This window comes from Musa acuminata, chromosome BXJ2-1 (genome assembly GCF_036884655.1).
Source record: "Musa acuminata AAA Group cultivar baxijiao chromosome BXJ2-1, Cavendish_Baxijiao_AAA, whole genome shotgun sequence".
In the NCBI taxonomy this organism is placed as follows: Eukaryota; Viridiplantae; Streptophyta; class Magnoliopsida; order Zingiberales; family Musaceae; genus Musa; species Musa acuminata.
In genome coordinates, this window is record NC_088338.1 from 12,380,541 (window position 1) to 12,399,898 (window position 19,358).

Here is a 19,358-nt window from a genome sequence, read left to right on the forward strand (position 1 = left end):
AGATGATATATATTGGGTTTGATCCATAACCTAAGAGACTTGATTTTTTTTTTTGTCGAACTTAGGTACGTCAATCTTGACTCAAACGCATCGATTTCTAACATTGTATAATCAATTGGCCGTAACCAAATGAACAAAATAGATCCAAACAGTAGTTTAATTTATAGAAAGATTAAAAATAAGAATTAAGAGAATATGATTTTTTTTTTCTCACCATCTATGTTAACCCTAATAATTATCACGATTATCACGACTCGAGTCTGATGAGCCAACTAATCAATAACTTCATTTTGATTCTTCAACCATAGATCAAAATAAGAATTAAGAGAATAGGATTTTTTTTTTCTCACCATCTATGTTAACCCTAATAATTATCACGACTCAATGAGCCAACTAATCAATAACTTCATTTTGATTCTTCATAGATCAAAATATTTAAGTGAGAATTAATATAATGTACTCGTTAGAACTATATAAGGTAATCATACATATTGTCAACTTCCGATGTGGGACTAAGATATTATAATAATATCAATAATTTAATTATGATAAAATTATGATAATATCAACCGATATACATTTAATGTGACCTATTTTAATGCTTCTTCTCTCAGGGATTAGGTAGGAAGGAGAATAGGTATGAACTGTTTCATCCGTTTCCAAGCTCACCCTCATGGCTTTCAGTGGCAATACTAACACAGAGTCCCAATCCAAGGAGGCAACCATCACGTGGGACGGCCGTATGCTTACAAGATAGCGAGTTCCAAGTAAGCCCCGTCACGTGCATCACACGCATTATTCAATGACTTCCACAGTGCGTGCATGTGATCTCATGCTTCTGATGACAATGACCACTGGAATTCAAGCCTCACATTATTGATGACTCGGGATGGGCTGAGAGTTCGATTGGTTGTGCATATGATGTTGGGAGTTATTTGTGTTTGATCTCTTTCTTTTTAGGAATTCAAATTCTAGTGGGAATGAATGTTCAAGGATAATGTAGACATTGCATGTAATATAGACAATATTTGTCTCAGACTTGGTCATCAACTAATAGCTTAATCTTGTGTGAGAGAAGTAAGCATGAAAGTCAACCCATGAAAGTCATCAACTAACACATTCTCAGCTAAGATATTGCTACCTTTGCACTGTGGAGAGGAGGCAAAAAGGCAATGAATGGAAGCACATGCATCACAGATTGAAATGTCTAAAGGACTTTGTCTTGTTCGGAAGGAATCAGCTGTCTGAGACTATGGTGGTTCAGCTGGCCTTTCAAACTGCTTATTTATTGATGTGTGGTCACAAGTCTACCTCTGTGCCTGCCTAATCCATCACACCACTGCTGTGTGACCATGGAGATGGAAAGAGACATCAGTCACCAGGATATGAGGATGTCTTGGGACTTTGAGCTTGTTTGCTTAAGTTTCTTGCTCTTCGTTTCTGGAATTGAAGGTGCAGATCTCTTCTGCATCATTAGGTTTTGACATCTTCAAGAAGCTTGTGCAACTTTTAACTTCGGTGGGTGATGAAGGTGAGTCGAATTGTCCCAACACAAGAAAAAAAATCTCCTTCTGAGAAGTCTGGTGTCATCTCTATCCCCTCTTTAATTGCGTGGGGGATGGTTGAATGATTGAGGGTGGCTTCTCCTCAGCTTATTTAATGATCTTGATGTGCTAAAAGGCAAGAATATCTTATGAGACTCTTCTTCTTGGAGTCGGTGTAAATATGTCTCGGCTCAGGGGATGCTCTGTATTTTCCTTGCTAAGATCACATAATTCTGATCTATGATACAGTTCTTCAAATGAGAAAAAAAGATATCTTCATGTATATCATTCTTCTTTGATCCAGTAATCTTTGAATCGATCTCCACATATTCATCTGCTGCTTCAAGATGTACAATCCAACCACATCCCTGTTGAGCAACACCATTAATGCAGACATGCACCTGCAGGTGCACCTCTTTTCAGCATAGCATGGCAGCATCTCATGTCCTGTTTGACTTGGTTTCATTGTTATCTCAGACATACACTAGGAACCAGATTTGGACCCACATGATGCAAGAGTATGATACTTCTGAAAGAACAAAGAGATCTTTGACATAAACAAATCACAGCAAATTACAGGAGCATTTTCTACTGTAATTGTAGGATATAAGAAAGTTAACCAAGAGATCTTCTTGATACAAGCCTAACCATGCCTGTGGTTAGAATGTCACAAACAATAGGACTATTAGCTGAGAGACATAGCAGCACTTTTGATCCACACTGTGAAACAGTAGCACTTCCCTGGGACCATCAAAGCTTTCAAGTCCTGAACATAGTACTACTGTGCACAAAACCGGTGCTCATCATTTATTGGAACCAATCAAACAGATGACTGCATAGTCCGAGTGATGTATTTACGTATTCAGATTAGCAATTTGGATAAGAAAGAAAAGTTAAAGAATGTATGTTCTGAACAAAATAAACTAAAAGAATACTGAGGAACATATTACAAGTATTCTTAGCATTGTGAATTATATGGGTGTTAACTTCTCCAACCTATACCTATTGGTAGTTAAGTTCCTCTCGGCATGGTCTTAGCTTCCCAAAAGAAGTTTAGAGAAAAAAGATCCCCATGTAATATATACATATTTGCTCAAAGAATGTATCCATCAAGTTTCTGTAGACCATCAAATGTCGTGGCCACCATCGATATAGATGGCCACCGTTGTCGGCAACCAATCCTTGACATTGCTTCTCTGTGCTCGGTTCTCCATTCTTGTGGATAGCCGAAGGACTAAGACCTCACCATCAGCTTTGAAGTTATCTCTTAGTTGCCTCAAGCTAGGAATCAACACCCGTTCGGCCCAATCATCGAAAGCTGCACCGCTGAGCCATGCACCGCCAACAATTCGATCAAGAGCATCCTCGTCAACCCTTATCGCTTGCCCCTTGCCCATAATGGCTGTAAATTTCACCGATAAGGACTCGAGTGCATTCTTTTTCAGCAGAACAAAGTCCACCGGCTTGAATGTTACAGCTTCGTCCACGAGTTCCACTAGTTCTGAGGTCAACGATGATGTCGAACACTTCATGGCGAGCCTTCTTTTGTCATGTTCATGCTCAGTGGTGAGGTCACTTGAGTTCCATGATCCCTCCCCAGCCTCAACATCAGTTCCCACAGCTAAATTCAGATCAAGGGACAGTTCAGTGCTAACATATGATTCCTTCCTGAGCTTAGTTAGTTGATCATTGTCACACACCCAAGTTGGATGGCGTTTCCCAGGCCTCTCCCCGGTGGTAAGCTCCAATTCCAATCCACAATACGCTGACTCCAGTATCTTTCTCTCAGACTGGAGGAGGGAATAATAGTTCTTCAACTCTTCCGGCAGCCAGTCAGCAGTAAGGACAAAGATAACACTTCCCAAGCTGACCTCCCGACCATATGAGTCGGGTAGACGGCCCCTCTCTATCGCCTGCTTAATTTTACCCTGCAAAAGCATGTCTGCTTGATCAATGTCTTCAAGCACAATCACCGAGAACGGGTTCTGCCAAACTGCTTCGACGATTCGGTCCATGGATGTCCTCCCACGGAAAGTAAAATTGGACTCTCCATCATTGCCGTTGGTGCATGAAATGCGACCAAAATTAATGACTGTAGGTCCAATGCCAAACATTAGCTCAGATAGGGCACTTGCCATCTTCCTCTTACCAACCCTATCGGGCCCAACAAGAAGAAGCCAAGTATCACCTTTGGTACCACCACTCCGCCGCTTTCCATTACCAGACTTGCATTGCAGTACAACAGTCGCAACGGCTGATGCTGCTTCCTGTTGCCAACTGACTTTCTCTGTAAGCCCCTTAAATAGTCTTTTGTATTCGTCGATATCCAAAATGCCACCAATTTTAGCCTTCTGCTGACTGGAGAATGTGTTTGGCATGCACCCAGTGAAATCCTTGAGGCGGTCTTTACGGGTAGCATCAGAGGAAGAATTGAGAACCTTTGAGCTCCCGAGGACAAGGTCAGTCTTCACCGGGCTCCCAGGAGGGCTAGTAGGAAGTTTAGCCACAGGTGTGTCCTGGTTGCTTTCCAACCGAAGGGGAGAGAGGCTCCGAGAAAGATTTAACTTGGGCTCAGATGGTGGATGTGTTCTCAACACACTTAAAGGCTTTGACAGAGATGGAGTTATTGAAGGCAGCTTGGTGTGCAATTGATGGAAGCTAGGATGAAGGCGGGAACAAGTCCTGCACCATCTCCTCAGCAGCTCCTCAGTGCACTGCTTCCAGCGTAGCTCTTCCTCCTTGGACTACATAAAAACAGCGTTTCAACCGTTCAGCTAATAAGTAATAAATAATTCATATGATTGTGCATCATAGTATATAACCACTCAAATCAGGACCTGAAGAGGAGCAGATGAAGATTTAGTGCTCCCTCCATTACTGAGGTTAGCTAGTTGCAGCCACTGAGGTAACGCCTGGCTCGCCTCCCGTTTCGTAGAGTACTTCTCGAACTCCTTCGCAACGAGCTTGGCCAATTCACACTCATAGCTCTCCGTGCAGACAGGGCAGAGGGTCGTTCTTCGAGGAGGGTCAGTATTCTCGGGTGGCCGTCTCAGGGGTCCTAAGCCTTTCATCGGTGCTAGAGTCTCGACAGACCTGCTTGGTATACCACTGCTCCCAAGCCTACAATTTGAATAAAGAAGAGATTTAGTTCAAGCTTCAAGGAAAGCACGTTGGTCCTGAAACCTCATACAAGACCTCGAAAAGAAAGGCAAGAGAAGCAACAGCTTATCTATAAAAGAGGCTACAAAAACTACTGCCATTGAGCTTCTTAATTCATTCAGAAATATCCATGACAGTGACTCAAAATACATTGGATTAGGTGAACAATCACCAGATCTTGCCACTGTCCAATTCTTCCCGCAAGATAAATATTTCTTCTAGTTAAGTTGGCTATCAGTCAAAGAAGAACAGGGCGCTGCTCATTAATGGATTACTAGATAAAGAAACTATGAGACTAAATGCAATGAAAATGGTACAATTCATTTGATGCAGAAGAACTTGGGGGAAAGAGAGCAAGAAAAATCTCACCTTGGGAACATATTGGTAAGGGATGACCTTGGCGCGATCGGTACCACCTGCAGATCCCAATCGTTCTCCATTGTCGGGTGGTACACCTGGCAGCGGAGGTACGTCGCGGAAACTGCCGCCCCGACGAGCCACACGCGACCTCCATCTTCGAACTTCTTCAACAGCCTCCCCATCTCCTCCACCACCGTCCGGCCGGCCTCTGAGACCACCGGCTTCGGCGGGTGAATTGGGCCAGAGCCCGTCGACAAGCTGGGGCTCTCCACGAGCCATTTAAGGTCCCCCAGATCGAGGATCACACCAAGTTCGCCGCCGCGCATCATGGACTCGATCGAGCTGCTGAGCTCTTTGATCTTTACGGTGACCTGGGAATGGTCGGGGGTGGCGGTGTCGATTTCCTTTGCAAAGGGGACGACTTGGGTATTCCGCAGCGGGGACGGGGCATCGATGGATTTTATCCTCTGTAGTACTTCTCTCATTACGGCGTCAAGATTACAGTCCCCGACGAGGATGGGGTTTCGCTTTTTGGATCGCAAGAGGATATCTACAACCCGCTTCACGTCCTCCGTCCGGGGCTGATCGTTGCCACCTTCGGCAGCGGCCGGGGCGCTGCCGCCATCGTTTTCCTGGTGCTGGTTGAGGAGGGGGTTCATGTAGAGGTTGCGGCAGGGGGCGGCACGGTTTGTTAGACCGAGAACCAGAGAGGCGGGGGGTGCAGGAGAGACGGTGGGGAGAGAAGCAATGGATGTTGCGGAGGACGCGGCGTAAGACGAGGATGATGAAGAGGAGACGGATTGTTCGAGGGTGGACTTGACGGCGGTGGAGGAGAAGCTGGCCTCGCGCATCACGCGGCTAACGGAAGGATCGTCAAGAATCGACATGAGGAACTGGTCCAGCTCGACCTTAACGGCGAGGAGCGGCTGCTGCAGCTGCTCAGGGCAGCCGCGACGCTGGTTGGCCTGGGCGCGCTTCAGGGCCGCCATGAGCGCGTTGGAGATGGGAGGCTCGGCGAGCACAGCGGCCCCGGCTCTGCCTCCAGCGGCCGCGGAATCGGAGGCAGGGAGGCGGTCGAGGGCGACGGAGAAGCAGAGCTCGAGGGCACGGCACTGCAGGGGGTGGGAAGACTGCGGGTGGGAGCGGATGCAGGCCTGGCGGAGGAGACCGGAGGGGGCGGCGAGGAGGGTGGCCGCCACGTGCAGCGGCGTCGTCTGCCCGTGGCTCCGCCGCGCCGCCTCGGCGATGGATTGGGTCAGAACGCTCGCCGCCTCCGGCGTCAGCGTCTGCTGGATCGTGCTCAGCCCCGCCCTCATCTCTTATCCTTTCTCTCTCTCTCTCTCTTTCTTTCTCCCCCTACCCAATCCAACACATAGGAGGAAACTTCCAGTTCCGAAAAATCTCACCTTTCCCAGCTCAAACCCATTACAACCCCACCAAAAACAAGTCTTTTTTTCCTCTTCACTCTGCTCTCACTCCTACAAACAAAAAACGAACGCGAAACAGAAAGAAGAAAGGTTTTGTTAGATGAGAGACACCGAATGATATTGCTCCTGGTGAAGAATCTTAACCAGAAGAACCCATGGCTCAACATGCCAAGATACCGAGAGAACAACAGCTAGAACAGAGAGAAGAAACAGAGAGCTGGAGAAAGCTCCAATGGATGGGAGAAAGATCTAATTTTTCTCTTTTCTTTCAAGAGATGGTACAGCAGTTAGGAGGAAGAAGACGAGGACGACGAGAGCGGAAGCGAATAGAATCTTCTTCTCCCATCTCCTCCGCTGCTCATTTTTATTTCCCCTATCTACTGTGGGAATGGGATTTGCGTTGTGAACTGCGAGATAAGAAAGGGTATACGTGTGTGGGATTGAGAAAGAGAAAGGGAGGATTTTTACGACGGGAATGGAGTTTCACTTCACCTCCTCAACTCGCGAGAGTAAAACTCGCTCATCCTTTTCCCCCTCATTACTTCTTCGATCAGGTCTGGTCCATCTTTTGGCCTTTCAATTTGGTTGTCTCCTTGCGATATGGTTAATGTTTCGAGCACTGTTGACATCATATTCCCATCCTTTCCGTTCCTCAGCTTATCATTCTGAGCGCAAAATCTCATGCACAGTTGTAAATGACTTCTCTCTCCACAAAGGGCGATTAGCTAACAGTGGAACAGAGGATTTGACTGTGAACGTGGTTAGGTGTCCTCTTCATCATCTTTCGTCTCCTCTCTTGGCCTCATTGTCCACTCGTTTCCGAAGCTTAGAAGGCAGGTCAAAACAAGGAACTCATCGTCGCCATTATTCCCCTCAGACCCACCAACTCACTCGCTCCTTTCGCCTTCCCCTTTACGCCTCCATCGAGTGGTGGCTCGGTGGTAAAAAGGCTACGTGCACATCTTTTGGTCTTTATTACCCCACTGACTGCCATCTTCTCAGCTTTTCACGGCCAAGTCTAGTGGCCTCCTCCTCCTTCCTCACTCCCTCGCTTTTCTCTCCCTCTCTCTCCCAACTCCCCATCTGCATGCCCTCTTTTGGGATGAAATCTCTGTGGCGCAGAGATCGCCTCCGTTGGCCACAAACCCGGAAAAGCCACCTGCATTAGTGCGGGTCTCCTTCTCACTCTGCACCCCTCCACCAACACAGCAGGCCATGCCGGTGCTCCTTCATGACGTTAGCAGCAGGGATTGATTATTTGGATAATTAGTCCAATATATTTCGTTTCAACCATCAAAATTATTCTTTAAAGGCCTATTTTCCACACAGAATTCTATCTTCTTCCAATGATCAGAATACTCTCATATATACAAAAATAATTATAATAAATCGAAACATTAGATAAATAATAGAATTCTCTATGGATAATCGAAGAAAAAGATGTTAGGCTTTTCTCGAAAAATCGTCATGTGCGTGAAAATAAATTTCATCGATTAATGGTCTCAAGTATCATCAAAATATTATTTGATGATGGCCACAAATAAATATACCATCTCAACTCAAATTATCGAAATAAGATGTTTAAACACAAGAGAGATGAGATGAGATGACAGCATAATTAATCCACCCCTCAATGATCTAAAACTAGGAGTTAATAGATAGCAAACAAAATCTAATTTAATGTAACAGTCATCATATTTACTTTGACTTTATCTATATAGATTAAACTCACTCATCTTTCCTGAAGTTTGACCTTATCAAAAACTACACCAAATGTCATTTTTACCAACATGTCGTTGTTAACTTGTTGGTGTCGTAGACAGATCTTAAACATACATATACAAAAATGTCTTGTTTTGACTGACAGCATCTTCCTTGCATATCTATCAAACAAAAAATCAACCTTCTTGAAATTGAGAAAACAGATAAAAAAAAATATTTAACTCGAGATCCACGAACAATCATTTCAGTAAATAGTTGACAGACAATATAAATTACAAACATAAACGTTACAAACTTTGAAGGATCACACAACAAAAGATTTAAGGTGATCCATCGAAACCAAAAGTCTCCATAAATGTTCATATGATATTATTATAGAACAAGACAATGAACTAACCCTAAACACTATCTTAAAGGCTCATCTAACCATGTACTTCAAACTACTATGTAGAGTTTGAAAACCCTCAAAATGATTGTTTGGATGATTTGTTTATCTCTCTATGATGACTATATTATAATTTATGTTTACAAACCTAAAACAATCACAAAAGCAAAATAAAATATAGTTATCAAATGTTTACTGTAAACTCACTCTCTATATATTATGTAAAACATGAATAAAATAAAAAAAATAAATATATAAGCATTATATCGAATATCTTATTTATAATTTTATTCGTAATAAAAAAAATAATAGTAGATCTGTAACTAAGGCATATATATAATAATTTTATCTGTAATAAAATAAGGTTGGTGTCTTCTCCTCATGTCACAAAAAGAGGAGAAGAGCAATAAATGAATGGCCTTGCCATGTGTGTTGTTGTCCATCACACAAACAATTTCCATAGAACTAAAAACAACAACTCAGTATTAAAACACAACAAACGTGGCCAGTATGTGTGCATGCAATGCACTCTTGTAGTTTTCGCAATGTGGAGGAGGAAAGTGTTGTCGGTTGTTCCTTTCTCATCCTCTCTCTAGCAAATCCACACCTCAAAGCAAAGCATGAGATTTCCGCCTTGTAAGCCATCAACAGGTGTCATATCTCATCGAATATTTAATGGAGAGTCAATGCCATCGAGCTTTATGCATGTTTTGAGGACCATTCCTCGGTGGAAGCGTACACCATTGGAAAGCCAACGATGATGAATAATTGTTTAGATAAAGACATGAAGTGGTGTGATCACACAAACACAATGTGATGTGGTAATGACAGGCAATAAGATATACAACACAAGCTGACATTTTACAGTATCTCGGATTGTTATTTGGATCTTCGAATATTGAACTCATCCCGTCTCAGTGCGAGCTTCGCTTCGCTTCGCTTCCTTCTTTCCGGAGACGAATTGATTTTTGGTGAAAAGACCATGAACTCTTCTCTTCCTCTTCTTCTTTTTATGGAGAGAAGTATTAGGATCTATGCTTGAATTTTGAGCTTTATTATAATTCGTTTTCAATTTATTTATTTTTTACTTTAATTTATATAAAAACATGCAAAAATTTCAAGTACATTTTACTAACTATACCAACTTTGTTGATTCAAAACCTTTATAATTTGATTTTTCTTTCGTTTGAACCTATATAAAATATGTAAAAAAAAAAATTTAGTATGATGATTTATTATCCTAACTTTGAATTTTATATCTATAAATTTTGAAGATGTCACCTATCTTAGATAATAATAAATACCTTAAGTAACTGTTTATAGCAAAACTCTGAGATTAAATCTTGTCTTCATCATATAGCCTCTGAAATAATAATAATAATAATATAAATCTTATGTTTGTTATTATTCTGAATTTTTATTTTATTATTGTTTCTCTGAATTAGTCTTTTAGTAGTCTCCTTTCTTCACTGTTTGTTTACTTCCCTGTCAAGCTTAGGATTTCTTAAAAGCTTGTCAGCAACAAAAGGGAAAGAAAGCTCTCAACTGGAAAGTGCAAAGGAAAAGGCTTATCCTACAAAGTGCAGATGGAATCATTTTCTACCACTGACTGAGACCAAAAACTTAAAACCTAATCATGCATGGAAGAATTGCACCTCATGAAGCATGTTGGAGTCTTCCAAAAGTTGCCTATAACTTCTATCCATCCTTTCTCAGTGCCCAGAATGAACAAAAGTAGAGTGGATGAAGTCCAACTCAAAGCCAAGCATGCCACCTTTCTTGCAGTCAGGTCTTGCAAATGCAAAAGTGCTCTTCTAAAGTTGTCCAAAAAGCTAACTTTTCCTTCCTCCTAAAGTTTCACCATCTTGCAAGAGAAATCTAAAAGGTAGATTGATTCCCAACTATATTATAGTTTGGTATGTGGTATTCTAAAACTGCTTTTTTCCTTTCTCCTTTTCTTTTCTTTTTTATGGTGAACAAGGAAAATAGAAAAAAAATATAATATAAGTTTTGGGTAATATAAATGTTCAATAATGAATACATATTACTGATAAAAAGAACAATGCATTTTTTTTTTCAAAAGTTATCAGCTAATAAATTTGTTTTCATGATCCATTGATATAATTTTGAGTGATGTATTAACTATAAATTAACATAAATAATTAATTGATATAGTCCCAGCAAATGTTAGGTAAGTATTTTATAAATTTTATTAAAATAATTGTTGGTGTTAAAAGATCTCAATGATAATAAAAAAATACATAGTGTCGATTCTAAATAGTTAAGACTTACGATTTTATTTTTGTAGATGTCAAAATCATAAATTATTAATATCAAAATTAATTGTCGAGATTCACATCACAAAGTCGAGTCCACTTCTTAAAAGATCATTATGTCATCAAAATTATTTTTTTTTCTCAAAATAAGTCCTTCATATTATGAGAATCATATGCACAACTTGCATTAAGAAATAACTATTTACGTAGAAATAATCGCTCTTACCGATACTCCACACAAAAGCTCCATCTATTTACGTAGAAATAACTAAGAACACCTCAGCATCCGCATCGATCAATTTAGACCCACTTGAAGTGGTGAGAAGCTCCACTTCAACTGGATTCCATCAAGATGGCATCTTTCTTTCGATGCTCGTCAACAATGGAGCATATTCTCGAAAAATGAACTGCCAGATAGGAGGAAGAACTCATTCTACCCCAATAGCTTAGGGGACCGAATCGATCGAAAACTCCAACTGTCATCTCTTAATGCCAGCTGATGTTGCAGCTCGAAGCTGCCTGCCTCTTCAAGAAGAAGACCACTTGGATGCAACTCCGTCACCATGGCTACCTCATGTGTAAAGTGAAGATGATCCCTTTTCTTCGAGAAGAGCACCACTTGGATCATTTATCCAAGTCAAACTAGTTAAGATTAATATGAATCCAATCGGTCAATGTACATCATTTATACTCTTAGCATAAATCTTCATTTAGCATCTCCCTATCTTCATATATGTCTTAATCATCATCTTTCTCTTATTAATAAGGGTGATTAATCCTTTTTTATTACTTGGTTGTGGTCAACCTTTAGCTTTTCTTTTTTTTTTATTTGCTTAATATGAGCCTTATAAGCTCTAAACCCATATGCAAAAAGAGATTATAGTAAATTCTCATTTATTTTTCAACGTACGAGATTAATATGTGTTCACGTTATTTTGTTGTCCAATATTGGTGTTGCCACAATATAGAAGACGTGTAGAAAATCTCAAATCATGTTTATTTTAATCAATTATTTTTTTCAATCTTATATTATTTGATATTAGAAGATAGATTATATTGTGTTAATAAGTATTTTGGGATTTCTATAGCCAATGTCCCAATGAGAGATTATATTTTAATTTTTCGTATGAGCCTTTTAAACTCTAAACCCGTATGGAAAAAGAGATTCTAGTAAATTCTTGATCATGTAATAAGTTGTTAAAGAAATATTATTTTAATGAATTATTTTTTTAATCTTACATTATTTAAGATTATATTGTATTGGGATTAATAAGTATTTTAGAATTTCTATAATCAGTGTCCTTATAGTATAAAGAATCATAGTACGAAAAGAAGACATCGTGGCGAAAGAATACTTTGCTAATCAAGATTTAATTCTTCTATATATATCTTTAAATTTTGATGGGAGAAAGCAAAACGTGATAAATACTTTTGGTACTCTTAGATTTTTCTGCAAGTGTAAATTCTTCGAGACACGAAAGAAAATTTATGTCGAGTGAGATAACTCAAGAATATATAGATAAAAGAGACTATAAATCAAAATAAAGCAAACGGTGATGGTGATGCCGAATTGAATGAGAGCGGTGGATGGTGGATGGTGCAAAAGAAAGAAAGAAAGAAAGAAAGAAAGAGAAGAAGGGGATTCGATGCATCTTATCCCATGCGTTAGCTTGTGAAAGAAAGAAAGAAAGAAAGAAAGAAAGGTGAAACGCTTTGGGGGGGGGGGCCGATGCTAACTTTGTGAGGGAGACACACTCGTACGGTGGTGGAGAGGAATCAATGAGCCGCTCCTCTCGTAATGCTGCCTTTCGGGCATTGTTTCATGGGGGGAAACGTGACTGCAAGGGATGGGGGAGGGTGACCGTCCACCTTTAATCCCTTGTACTGGTCCGACATCAAAGGTGAAGAACATTGTTCCCGGACATCCACTCACTCACTTGCAGATGTGATGGACATGCCCCATTGGATGTGTAATATAATAATAGATAGATAGGACTCTCTCTCTCTCTCTTGGATGTGTAATATAATAATAGATAGATAGTACACTCTCTCTCTCTCTCTCTCTCTCCATGACCACAACACTCACACAAATCATTTTATGAAACCTTATAATCTATAATAAGGTTAATAATTAAGTATGTTAGGATTTGAACTATTAGGAGTTCTGTTTTTGTATTTTGAAACAAAATTATAATGCTTTGAATTGGTACCTAAAAAATTATAAATTCATTGAAAAATAATTTGAATTATTACTAAACTAGTATGGTCGAGGAAACGATCGAGATTATTAGTCGAGTTCAAATGGCAAAACCAAACATTTAACGATGATATCTACGGATATCTAAGTATTTTGAAAATAAAAGATCAAAATTTTGAGTTCTATTTTTGTATTTTGGAATAAAATTACAGTGTCTAAAATAATTTATAAATTCATTCAAAAATAATTTGAATTATTACCAACTATCCAAATTAGTCGGCATTAACGATTATCAAAGATGGCATATGTGAATATCTATCTCCAAGACTTTAAAAAAACCTTAAAATTTTAGATTATTATTTTTTATATAAAAAAAAATCCTTTCACGCCCTCAATTGTGGAGAAAGGCATCTATTTATTTAAACTCGTGGAGAAAAGAAGAAGCATTGTTTCTTTTTTTTTTTTTTTGACTCTGATCAGCATCTTAGCCATGTCAGAAAGATCAGATTTGATCTCATGTTATACCGATTCTATATTCTCGAATCTCTTTTATGTTTGTCTTCACGAGGTTCTTACTATTAATCGTCAATATATTTATAAAATTAATTAGATGAGGTCTCCATGTTTGATATTACTATCATATCATATCATATCATATTAGTGTATGTAATAAGTTTTTATCGAATAAAATTATTATCTATGAAATCCCTTTGCATTATTAATAGCAAAATCATCAGCGCATTGAAGTTTCAGCAGCCCAAACAGTTAACCCAACCATAATGTCATTAAGTGGCTGATAACTGTAACCGACCAAATTAAATGGAGCATTGAGGGTTCTTTTCCTCTTTTTAATGTGTGTGGCAGACGGACGAAGAGAGAAATTGGTGCATTATATGTTTGTGGTGGCCGACAGAATGACAATAATAACCTGTATTTATGCATTACCCATTACCCATTGCATGAAAAACTAGGCAACACACTTCTTCTGCTGCATTTTACAAGTATTATGGATAATTAAAGTGTCATCGTAAAGACTAAATATTATAATAATTGTTGATAAGTGAATATTTTGTGTGTTTTTTTTTTTTTTTGGAGTAAGTCCAAAAGATACATCCAAGGATGGATAAAAGTGATTCATACTTTTTCAAATAATATAAAATTAAATATATTAAGAATATTTAGTTCCATATTGATTGAGAAATAGAAGAACTAATGACTTATAAACCTCTACTACCACTCTTATTTTTAGAGAGAGATATTTTTTGAGAGACTTATCCCGAAAGGTAGGTAAAATCATATGTATACATCTAAAATGGACGATAATTCCTCGTCAGAAATAATAAGAATAAATATTAAGAGTGAAGAAATAATAAGAAGAAAAGATATAATCTATACCTTTGTCTGTCTTGTGCAAAGGAGAGGAGGCCCAAACTCTGGCCTGGCAGCTCACTAGTAGTGATCTATTCTTTGATGTACCCAACACAAACTTCCAAGTGTTTGAACATTAAGGAAAAAAAAAAAAAAACACAAAAGTTTGATCTGGTAATTTTATGATTTTTTTTTTGAAGGAAACATGTTGATGTAACTATGCCAATGGTTACAATATGCACAGTTAAAGAGGTTATTTGCATGATGTAGGTAGGTATAAGCTACTATAGCAATTATGGGGTTTAAATTGCTAAAATTGACTATGACACGACCTAATCACACAACCTATGTTGAGATTAATTTCTAAAGTTATGATGTGTTTGATAATTATTATGGGTGACTAATAATTACCAAAGGATTAGGAATCTAAGTATTAAAAAACATATATTTTATAAAATAAAATTAATCTCTACTTTATTTTTTTTTTTGTATGTTAAGAAGTTTAATTTTCAACGCGAACATAAGTAGGCAATACTGAACTGCATAAATCTTGTATAGATATTTTTTTAGTTTACAAAGATCATGGTTGACGCATGCGAGGAGGAGAAGATCATTGCAAAGTCAAATCTGAATGTGTCCTAACACTCTCCTGGAATGATGTACATGAAAACCAAGCAACCAAGTATGCAAATGTATCATCCTAACACTCACTCTCCTGGAATGATATCCAAAAGAGAAAATTGGAGAGGTCCAAAGGCAGATTAGATTCTCTAAGGGTATGTCTTTAATCCCGTGTACGCGTTGTCCCGCCTGTTGTTCCTGAAGGCGCAGCATCCGATGGAGTAGACGACGATGAGGAAGACGAGGAAGACGACGTTGACGATGGCGACCTTCTTCCAGTCGCTCTTGATGTTGGCGAGGACGCCGGCCTTGCAGGACTGGCAGTCGTAGCAGAGGACCGATTGATCGTTCTGCCATGCGTTGCAGTCTGGAACGGATGTATTGTAGCCTACGGGCTTGGTCCAGGAAGTCTCATTCACGTAGCTGAAGTTGCAAGCTGTAGGAGGCTTGCAGCACCCAGACTGTTCGAACAGGACAACACAACACACCATGTGAGTATGACTACGACAAGAGATCCCATTTCATTTAGTGCAAAGAATATGATAAAATTGATGTATAGACTAACATCTCATTTTGTCTAGTTTATCTTCTCCTGCCGTAATTTCTAACATCTTATTATGTCATAATTAGATTTGAAGAAATTCCTAACTCATTAACTTGGTAAGATAGGTATCATGTGTGTAACTCTAATAACATAATAGATAGGACTAATTATAAATTATCCTGTATAGTTAGACCTATTTGAATCTCTAGACTTAAAAAAATTTATATAATTATAAAAATAAAATATTTAACCTTATTTATCATAAATTTTAGCGATTGAAGATATATATAGAGTTAAAATTATCTTTTTGCTCATTATCTTTTGTCCATGTGTTATCACGTGCTATATCTTTCGTCGATAAAATCGTTGGCTTTTAGATAAATGAGATAAAATGTTTTATTTTTATAACTATAGAAATTTCAACATAAATTTTTGAAATCTAAATATTGAGATATAAAGAGATATAAATATAAAAATCTCAATATAATTTTTTAAAGTCTAAGACTAAGATATTAGAAAGATCTAACTATAAAGAGTAATCTATAACTAACCCTAGCACATATTATATATAGTTTTCACAATTCCACATCCTAACTAAGTTTTCACAACTTAATTTAGTCCAATAATAACTAACACATTAACTTAATATGTAACTCCTCCCCAAAAATAATCCAAAATACTTTAGTCAATATGCAACTACTTCCATGCAAAAAAAAAAATAAAATCCCTCTATCTCCATTGTCAAAAGAGAAGACCCTATCTCTGTTCCAGACCTAAATCTTGATGACAACACGCAGGTAGAGCCAAAATGACCTGAACGAGTGTAAAGGACATTATATTCGGTACTACAAACATTTATGACAAGAAGAGCCAAGCATATCAAAAAATTGAAAGCAATGTTCGAATTATTTGTATACTTGGAGAACTATAACAGTAAAGGTCGAGAATACAATAACATGGAAACAACATTAACATGTGCACATTCTGGAAAGCATTTTATGTGCATCCAAATAATTGTCGCAAAAATTAAAGCTAATGACATTAGGTACCAAAGTTGAAGAAGCAATAAGGTTTTCTTTATTTTAGATTTCCTTTAAACGATACAATAATAGCAAGACTGTCTTTTATGACAGATTAATCTAAGTTGCCCTGCATATCATTTTTGTTGAAAACACAATTGAAAGTTGCAATTTTGATCCTAGGTATTATAATCATAGAATAAGAGCACATCTTCAATTTAATTTATGTCAGAAGTATAAAGAGAATTGAATTGATTTATAAGTGCACTTTTGGCTTTGACATACTTAAATATTGTAGATTGATTTAGATTTACCAAATTAATCGTACCCACTCATATAAGATAAAGAAAAAAGAGAAATTTTCATTACAAAATAGACAAATGAGCAAGAATAATACATATAAAAGGGAAAAAAAAGGGAATATGAGGATATATCAGAAATAATAAATGACATGGTAAGGAAAATATCATGGAAAAGAATAGTATTACAAGGAAAGAAACAGCATAAAAAAGCGAATTCAATTAATCAAATTAAACCACACTAGTAACTGAACAATTAACGAAGCAAGAAAACAGAACCCTGACTTCAGAAAACGCCAATTTCAATGAACAGAAATCGAAGCCATAATAAATGGAACTAAAAATCAAATAAACGACGAGTTCCATGCTTTCTACTTTTTTTTTTGCTCTTTCTTTAGCAAATTTTCAGAGTTTGTTAGTGATCTCAGAGCAATATTGAGATGTAATCAGCAAGCAAGAAGAGAGATAGCATATTAGAAGATCCCATTTTCTGAGGAAAAAGAGAGAGAACAGGGTGAGTTTTCATGGTGGAATCATAGATTCTTGGGAAAGGGGATAAAGAATGGAGATCGACAACAGTAAGAACATGGCGATCGGCATGAATCGAGATTTCCTAATCGTAACAAAATCATAGACGAGAGTTCTAGGGGGAGACCTGAATGGGGGAGAGGTTGTAGTTGACGAACTGATCCCATGTCTGGTTCTTCTCCTGAAGGCTGCGGCAGACCTTACCGTCCTGGAGGCAGCTCTTGATCCGCCTCCAGTTCTTGTCGCTGTCGACCCGCTTCTGGAGCCAGTTGGAGTAGTCGCCGAGGCGGTACTCCTTGAACCCGCGGCCGGAGACGGCCTCGCCGGCGCCCTTGTTGGTGACGACGAAGGCGAAGACGGTGAAGCAGAAGAGGAGGATGATGAGGATGAACATGACGAGGAGGTAGAACCAGAGGAGGCAGGAGTTGCGGCAACAGGCGCCGACAACGCCGGCGAGGGAGACGAGGAGGAGGAAGACGCCAAGGGCGATGACGGGCCACTGCAGGAACTTCTCGCAGTCGGTGGTGGCCCTCCGGGCCAGCCATATGCCGGCGCTCAGGATCGGGATCGACAGGACGAACGTGATGATGTTGAGCACCCCGATCAGGTTGTTGCTGAAGCGAACCATCTCTCCCCTCTCTTACTCTAACCAAGGGGGACGAAGAAGCGTCGGAGAGACAGAGAGACAGAGAGAGGCGATCAGTTCAGGATGGGGCGTTGGAAGAGAGGGAGTCTCTATATATATATATACTGAGAGAGAGAGGTTTCAGAGTTCGAATACTGTGCGATGGATAGCGAAGAAAGCTGCGGCAACGGTTGGTGCGTGCAGGTAAGAAAGTGGAAGGAGGAGGAGGAGGAGGTCGTAAATTTACGCGGAGCGGAGAGCAGAGAGGCTCGTATTGGTCGATCCATCGGGCCCCAGTGTGGACCCTCCTAGTGTGTCATGTCACGTGACCCCGTTGCCCTCTTGTTCTTTCTTCCGGCTGACGACGCATCCGGACTTTTCTCGGGAGGCACGTGCCTCGAGATCGAGTCATCCATCTCAATTAAGTATATAAATTCGGTTCCTTTTTATTAATAAATTTTATATAATATTTTGATTTCGTCAAATTTGATCATCAATTTGATTTGGTGAGATTGATTCGACCGCATTTATGTTTCGATTACCATCACATCTGAAAAGGAGTAATCGTTAGGTATCTAAAATATAGAAAAGGCTATCAACTTAGTTTGAGAGTTCTAATTATAATTTTATAAATATTAAATATATAATATATATATATAATTGAGATTTATGATATTATTATTATTATCATTGGATTAAAGATTTGAGTTCTTATTCTGTGAACTTTCGTTTTTCTTTCTTCTTGATGGGAAGTGCCATGAAAATGAAAATAAATTATTAAATATCTCTACATTCTTATCATTTCAATCCTTGTAATGTAATGAGACGAGGCATTCCAATATGTTATGATATAATGTTAACAAAATGTTTTGATTGGATGTATCTAGTACGACCGCTAATGTAGTGCTGAGGTAATGATAGATAAAAAGTGAACAAACAATTAGTCTTACCCAATCCAATTAAGCACACATCAGCTTATTATAAGGGAATCTTACAAGTTTAATTATAGATTACCTCGTATAGTTAATTATATTTAGTGTCTCGTCCTTATATTTTAAAAAATTATAATGAAATCTCTATACTTATGAAAATAAAATATTTAATCATATTTTTTCTCATACCGTCGATTTTACTGATGAAAAATATCACATGCTATCGCATGCAAAAAATGAAGTTAAAAGAAAAAAAAAAAATTTTACGGTTGCTATTCTTATCGTCCAAAGATATTAATTTTACATAAGAGCATCCTTCGTTATCTTTCTTTGATTTCGTCCTCTCATTTTG

General features: G+C 38.6%; 2 protein-coding genes across 2 annotated transcripts; both read right to left on the reverse strand.

Annotated features, from left to right (window-relative positions):
• Nucleotides 1-2,381: 2,381 nt before the first annotated feature.
• LOC103995705 (protein SMAX1-like) lies at nt 2,382-7,170 on the reverse strand. The gene is made up of 3 exons (XM_065093496.1): nt 5,073-7,170; nt 4,382-4,664; nt 2,382-4,288 (listed from the first exon to the last, which is right to left on the reverse strand). The coding sequence occupies exons 1-3, from the start codon at nt 6,377-6,379 to the stop codon at nt 2,672-2,674; spliced, it is 3,207 nt and encodes a 1,068-aa protein (XP_064949568.1). The 5' UTR covers nt 6,380-7,170; the 3' UTR covers nt 2,382-2,671.
• Nucleotides 7,171-14,963: 7,793 nt separating this feature from the next.
• On the reverse strand, nt 14,964-18,215 carry LOC135598960 (tetraspanin-8-like). The gene is made up of 2 exons (XM_065093499.1): nt 17,577-18,215; nt 14,964-15,520 (listed from the first exon to the last, which is right to left on the reverse strand). The coding sequence occupies exons 1-2, from the start codon at nt 18,075-18,077 to the stop codon at nt 15,209-15,211; spliced, it is 813 nt and encodes a 270-aa protein (XP_064949571.1). The 5' UTR covers nt 18,078-18,215; the 3' UTR covers nt 14,964-15,208.
• Between the last annotated feature and the right edge of the window lie 1,143 nt (nt 18,216-19,358).